General features: G+C 39.8%; 1 protein-coding gene across 1 annotated transcript in view; it reads right to left on the reverse strand.

Annotated features, from left to right (window-relative positions):
• Positions 1 to 760: 760 nt before the first annotated feature.
• LOC122447240 (ATP-binding cassette sub-family C member 4-like) overlaps positions 761 to 7,498 on the reverse strand; it is a 914,448-nt gene continuing 907,710 nt past the window's right edge. Inside the window, exon 31 of the mRNA XM_043477776.1 lies at positions 761 to 2,539. Coding sequence (XP_043333711.1) covers positions 2,519 to 2,539 — 21 coding nt within the window. The 3' untranslated portion in view covers positions 761 to 2,518. The remainder of the gene's footprint in view (positions 2,540 to 7,498) is intronic.

Here is a 7,498-nt window from a genome sequence, read left to right on the forward strand (position 1 = left end):
CATTTAGTTTTATTAGTTGGAGGCTAATTACTTTACAATATTGTAGTGGTTTTTGTCATCTCAAGATGGTGACAGCAGAACACTAACCAAGTATGGTTCAGTTTAACACGAGAGGTGCTCAGGGTAATACACAAATCCGAGTTACCTAGAATGATGACCGATTTTAATGTGACTTCGTAGAAGAGGCGACAACTGGGCTGACCCTGGAGAATGATGGTATCTCCCCTACATGGACCTTCTCCTCTATTTTTTAGACTCGAGGGTATTCACGAGAATCACTGAGTCATCATTTTTACTTAAACATCAGTCATCAAGAGTTTCCCCCACAGTACACCCTCATCACCCGCATCTGGAGCTGTGATACACACCCAGGGGGTACATGGAGACGTGCTGTCTTGACCTCCCTTCAAGGACTTGTCCAGCAGCTCTAAGTGCTGCCAGTGGGCAACCTTAAATGAACAGCCCCTCTGAGGGCAGCCTGTGTGCAATGACCCATCCAGGTGGAGGTATAAAGGCCTGATCATTGGATGTGTCAGGACAACACTGAAGAGCCATCATCACTCCAAACTCACATAGGTTCAGCTCAGGTCGTCTGGCCAGTGATCCAACTTGATCCTTCTCTCTGCCTTACCCTGTTTCTTCCCTCCTGATTCCACAGTGTTGACCCCAAGGGCAACCCTGACACACATCCCAGCACTAAACTCCATCCAAGTCTGAATCCCAGAGAACCAGCTGCAACATGTATCAGAAAACATTCCAGTATTTGGGGAGGATTTTTATTGACAGTTACTGGTTACATATGTACTTAAAACATTTTAAAACCCCCAATAAAACACAAAATGATAGAAACAAGGACCTTTTGTGTGAATGTGGTTACCTATGGTTTAAAATTCACAATCTAATGTTGTCTGACCAAATGAAATTAAGTTATATGTTAATAACAAAAGAAAACTATATGTTGAACCATATGAAACTGCCACTTTGTCACTTATAAAAAAGACTGAATGTTAGCAGTTTCACATGGCTGAATCTAATTTTAAAAATCCATTAGAATTTGAAATTTAGAGAACATTTTATTTATGAATAACTCATGGGTAAAAGATATAGTTAGTGAATTAAATTAAGAATTAGAATATACATAATACTATGGCTATCGGTGGTGAGTACCAAAACTTGCAGGTTGCAGCTAAAGTGGATCTTAGGAAAAAAGTCAGCTTTATGAATTTATATCAGAAAAATAATGATGTTAATAATCTCTTTTCAATTTAAGAATTTAGAGGAAAAACCTCAAAGTTAAGGAAAAGTTGAAGGAAAGAATGATATGATGAACTAGAGAAAAAAGAGAGCATCAGTCAAGCAGAAAGTTGATTCTTTGAAAACAGGAAAAAGTTATGCAAGATTATTCATAAAAAAGAAGACTAAAAGAAAATTAAAAAGCCAAAAGAACACAGTTAGAGATGCTGCAGATCTTAAACATATAAAATATTGTGAATAAATTTATACCAATCAAGAAAAACTCACAGGAAATAAATTCCTCCTAGAGAAACGAAACTTATCAAAATGACTCTGCAAGAATAACACACTGAATAGGAAAAAACATAATTACCAAAGTTACCCAGACAATGCGGCTATACAACACTGTGAATGTGATTAGTGCCACTGGATTGTGTGACTAAAAATGGTTATATGGCAAAATTTATGTTATATATACTTTACCACAATTTGTAATGTAAAAAAAAATAAAATAAAATCTTCTATCTAGAAGACAGTCTAGCACACGTCTGTCCTTCATTAGCAAATCCCCTAGAAAGGCTCCTATTTTGAGAAAGCATATTTTCTCTTCCTTCTCTTTTAGAACATATAAAATGGTCCTTCTGTATTTAACCATATATCTATTTTTTTGTTACTTAAACTATAGTATATTGCATGTTTTCCTATCGGTTTTCTCTATAGTATTTTAATCAGAGGTCTTTTGGTTGAAAAATGGATCCTAGTCATGTTAAACAAAGTGGTGACACAAAACAGCAACTTCACACAGTCTTCAAGTAAACAGAATCCTGGATATTATTGGAAAGTAATATGTAATTCTGAAAACAGTAAAAAACAAAAACAAAAACACACCCGTGACAACTTTGTCTCAAAACTTAGAAAGTAAGTTTGGCTCTGGAGTCTATCAAGACACAAAACCTGGGAAACGGCTATTATTGGTGGCCTGCACCTCTGATTTGGATAAGACAGAAAGTAATATAACATTTAAGTAAACATAATAAATCCTTTTTCAAGAGCTTGAAATCATTGAGTAAGGTTGGAGAACTAACATCTTGTAATGTGTAAATATTTGTTGCTGGTGTAAAACAAGTAGAACATAGTTTATGCAGTGCAAAACCTATTGGAAAAAAGCCTTTGGAGTAGACATGAACTCATGGTAGAATCACAGTGTTGACTCAAAAATTGTGAAGGCTGAGGGCTGTCCACTGGAAACATTCATAACCACAAGGTCACTGTGAGTAATATCTGGCTATTTCCTTTTGAAGTACACCTGAGGGAAAAAAAGACAAAAGCAACATGTTTAAAAGTTTTAAAGTCCTGAGGGGGAGGAGCCAAGATGGCGGAGGAGTAGGACGGGGAGACCCCTTTCTCTCCTACAAATTCATCAAAAGAATATCTGAACGCAGAGCAAACTTCACAAAACAACTTCTGATCGCTAGCTGAGGTCATCAGGCGCCCAGAAAAGCAGCCCATTGTCTTTGAAAGGAGGTAGGACAAAATATAAAGATAAAAAGTGAGACAAAAGAGCTAAGGACGGAGATCCGTCCTGGGAAGCGAGTCTTTAGAGGACGTTTCCAGACACCGGGAAACCCTCGCACTGGCGGGCCTGGGGGAAGTGTTTGAATCTAGGAGGGCAACCTGACTGGGAGGGAAACAATAAATAAAACCCACAGATTATGTGCCTAAAAGCAACTCTCAGCAGAAAAGTGCCCCAGACACCCGCATCCGCCACCAGCAAGTGGGGGCGGCACGGAGAGGAGCGGGCGGCATTGTTTGGGGCAGGGTCCGGGCCTGAGTGCCCTGAGGACAATCGGAGGGAGCTTTTGTGAGTTGCCAACTTGAACTGTGGGAGAGCAGGGAAGAGAGAGAAAATTAACCGGCCCGAGCACGCTGCCTGCCGTTCGCGGAACGGGGGAACCGAGAGAGTCCGGAGAGGGGCTCGCAGACTGCGGGCCAGCCCGGACCCGCCGGAGGCGGGAGCAGGTCGGGGCGAGACACAGCGCGCAGGCACCCGACCGACGCAGGCGGGGACTGGGGCTGGGGACGCAGAGGGCAGAAGGCGCGCACACCCGACTGGCGCCGGCAGAAACCGAGATTGGGACCGTGGGAGAGGGTGCGCCGCACCAGGAGAGAGTGCGCCTGTCAAGCTCCTGGCTGCCTGGACCGCTCTGACGGGGAAGGCACAAGAGCGGACGCAGCCTTTTGTTCCGCGCTTTTGTGGAGCACCCGAGGGGAGCTGCGCAGCGCGCTCCATATAGAGCAGCCGGGATCCTGAGCAGCGCAGACCGAGAAAGCAGCGCCAGCCTCTCCCGGCAGCGCCAGCCCATCCCCGCAGTGTCAGCCCCTCCCAGCAGCGCGACAGAACTAGCTACCTGAATAAGAGTCCACCTCTGCCCGCCTGTGTCAGGGCGGAAATGAGGCTCTGAAGAAACCGGCAAACAGAAGCCAAATAAACAAAGGGAACTGCTTCAGAAGGGACCTGTGCAACAGATTAAAATCCCTAAGTGTAAGCTGGAACGAGGAGATATCTGAAACTGAGCCGTACCGACACTGGCCTCAACAGCTCCAGAGAAATTCCTAGATATATTCTTACTTTTTTTTTTTTTAATAAGAAAAAAAAAATTTTTTAAAATTATTTCTTTTTTATTTTTTCTCTTTTATTTTCCTTTAAAATTCCCTATTACTCCCCCATCACTCCTTAACTTTCATTTTCATAGATTTTTACGATTTTTTTTTAATTAGGGAAAAATCTTTTTTTTTTCTTTTTTTCTCCTTTTTCTCTTCTATTTTCTATTTTTCTCTTATTTCTTTTAAAGTCCTCTAGTACTCCTCTACTACTCCTTAATTTTCATTTTCAATACACTATAACCTTACCAAAAAAAAAAAAAGAAGAGAAGCCCTATTTTTAAACTGAACTTCATATATATTTTAAAAATTTTTTCTGTGTGTGTTTTGGTTTTTGTTTTTAATATAGTATTTTTAAGAGTCTAATCTCTACTCTAGATTTTTAATTTTTGTTTTTCAGTATATGATATAAATTGTGAACATTTAAGAATCCAATATTCAGTTCCCATTTTTATTCAGGAGTGTGTTGATTATTCTCTCCCAACCTTGACTCTCTGTTTTCTACCTCAGAACACCTCTATTTCCTCCTTTCCCCTTCTCTTCCCAATCCAATTCTGTGAATCTTGGTGGGTGTCTGGGCTATGGAGAACATTCTGGGAACAGACAACTGCGTAGATCTGTCTCTCTCCTCTTGAGTCCCCCTTTTTCTCCTCCTGCTTAACACTATCTCCCTCCTCCCTCTCCTCTTCTTCATGTAACTCTGTGAACCTCTCGGAGTGTCCCTAACGGGGGAGACTCTTTTCGCCATTAACCTAGAAGTTTTATTATCAGTGCTGTGTAGTTGGAGAAGTCCTGAGACTACAGGAAGAATAAAACTGAAATCCAGAGGCAGGAGACTTAAGCCCAAAACCTGAGAACACCAGAAAACTCCTGACTACATGGAACTTTAAGTAATAAGTGACCATCCAAAAGCCTCCATACCTACACTGAAACCAACCACCACCCAAGAGCCAATAAGTTTTAGAGCAAGACATACCAAGCAAATTCTCCAGCAACGCAGGAACATAGCCCTAAACGTCAACATACAGGCTGCCCAAGGTGACACCTAACACATACACCCATCTCAAAACTCATTACTGAGCACTCCATTGCTCTCCAGAGAGAAGAAATCCAGTTCCACGCAGCAGAACACCGACGCAAACTTTCCTAACCAGGAAACCTTGACAAGCCAATCGTCTAACCCCACCCATTGGGAAAAACCTCCACAATAACAAGGAACCACAGACCTCCAGAATACAAAAAGCCCAGTCCAGACACAGCAATCTAAACAAGATGAAAAGGCAGAGAAATACCCAACAGGTAAAGGAACATGAAAAATGCCCACCAAGTCAAACAAAAGAGGAGGAGATAGGGAATCTACCTGAAAAAGAATTTAGAATAATGATAATAAAAATGATCCAAAGTCTTGAAAACAAAATGGAGTTACAGATAAATAGCCTGGAGACAAAGATTGAAAAGATGCAAGAAATGTTTAATAAAGACCTAGAAGAAATAAAAAAGAGTCAATTAAAAATGAACAATGCAATGAATGAGATCAAAAACACTCTGGAGGGAACCAAGAGTAGAATAACGGAGACAGAAGATAGGATAAGTGAGGTAGAAGATAAAATGGTGGAAATAAATGAAGCAGAGAGGAAAAAAGAAAAAAGAATCAAAAGAAATGAGGACAACCTCAGGGACCTCTGGGACAATGTGAAATGCCCCAACATTTGAATCATAGGAGTCCCAGAAGAAGAAGACAAAAAGAAAGGCCATGAGAAAATACTCGAGGAGATAATAGCTGAAAACTTCCCTAAAATGGGGAAGGAAATAGCCATCCAAGTCCAAGAAACCCAGAGAGTCCCAAACAGGATAAACCCAAGGCGAAACACCCCAAGACACATATTAATCAAATTAACAAAGATCAAACACAAAGAACAAATATTAAAAGCAGCAAGGGAAAAACAACAAATAACACACAAAGGGATTCCCATAAGGATAACAGCTGATCTATCAATAGAAACCCTCCAGGCCAGAAGGGAATGGCAGGACGTCCTGAAAGTAATGAAAGAGAATAACCTGCAACCTAGATTACTGTATCCAGCAAGGATCTCATTCAGATATGAAGGAGAACTCAAAAGCTTTACAGATAAGCAAAAGCTGAGAGAATTCAGCACTACCAAACCAGCTCTTCAACAAATGCTAAAGGATCTTCTCTAGACAGGAAATGCAGAAAGGTTGTATAAACGTGAACCCAAAACAACAAAGTAAATGGCAACGGGACCACACCTATCAATAATTACCTTAAATGTAAATGGGTTGAATGCCCCAACCAAAAGACAAAGATTGGCTGAATGGATACAAAAACAAGACCCCTATATATGCTGTCTACAAGAGACCCACATCAAAACAAGAGACACATATGGACTAAAAGTGAAGGGCTGGAAAAAATATTTCACACAAACTGAGGACAAAAGAAAGCAGGAGTTGCAATACTCATATCAGATAAAATAGACTTTCAAATAAAGGATGTGAAAAGAGACAAAGAAGGACACTACATAATGATCAAAGGATCAATCCAAGAAGAAGATATAACAATTACAAATATATATGCACCCAACATAGGAGCACCGCAATATGTACGGCAAACACTAACGAGTATGAAAGAGGAAATTAATAGTAACACAATAATAGTGGGAGACTTTAGTACCCCACTCACAACTATGGATAGATCAACTAAACAGAAAATTAACAAGGAAACACAAACCTTGAATGACACAATGGACCAGCTAGACCTAATTGATATCTATAGGACATTTCATCCCAAAACAATCAACTTCACCTTTTTCTCAAGTGCACACGGAACCTTCTCCAGAATAGATCACATCCTGGGCCATAAATCTGGTCTTGGAAAATTCAAAAAAATTGAAATCATTCCAGTCATCTTTTCTGACAACAGTGCAGTAAGATTAGATCTCAATTACAGGAAAAAAAATGTTAAAAATTCAAACATATGGAGGCTAAATAACACGCTTCTGAATAACCAACAAATCATAGAAGAAATCAAAAAGAAATCAAAATATGTATAGAAATGAATGAAAATGAAAACACAACAACCCAAAACCTATGGGACACTGTAAAAGCAGTGCTAAGGGGAAGGTTCATAGCATTACAGGCTTACATCATGAAACAAGGAAAAAGCCAAATAAATAACCTAACTCTACACCTAAAGCAATTAGAGAAGGAAGAAATGAAGAACCCCAGGGTTAGCAGAAGGAAAGAAATCTTAAAAATTAGGGCAGAAATAAATGCAAAAGAAACTAAAGAGACCATAGCAAAAATCAACAAAGCTAAAAGCTGGTTTTTTGAAAAAATAAACAAAATTGACAAACCATTAGCAAGACTCATTAAGAAACAAAGAGAGAAGAACCAAATTAACAAAATTAGAAATGAAAATGGAGAGAACACAACAGACAACACTGAAATACAAAGGATCATAAGAGACTACTACCAGCAGCTCTATGCCAATAAAATGGACAACTTGGATGAAAATGGACAAAATTCTTAGAAAGTGATAACCTTCAAAACTGAACCAGGAGAAAGAGATTATTTAACAGACCCATTA

Source organism: Cervus canadensis, chromosome 9, assembly GCF_019320065.1.
Source record: "Cervus canadensis isolate Bull #8, Minnesota chromosome 9, ASM1932006v1, whole genome shotgun sequence".
Classification (NCBI taxonomy): Eukaryota; Metazoa; Chordata; class Mammalia; order Artiodactyla; family Cervidae; genus Cervus; species Cervus canadensis.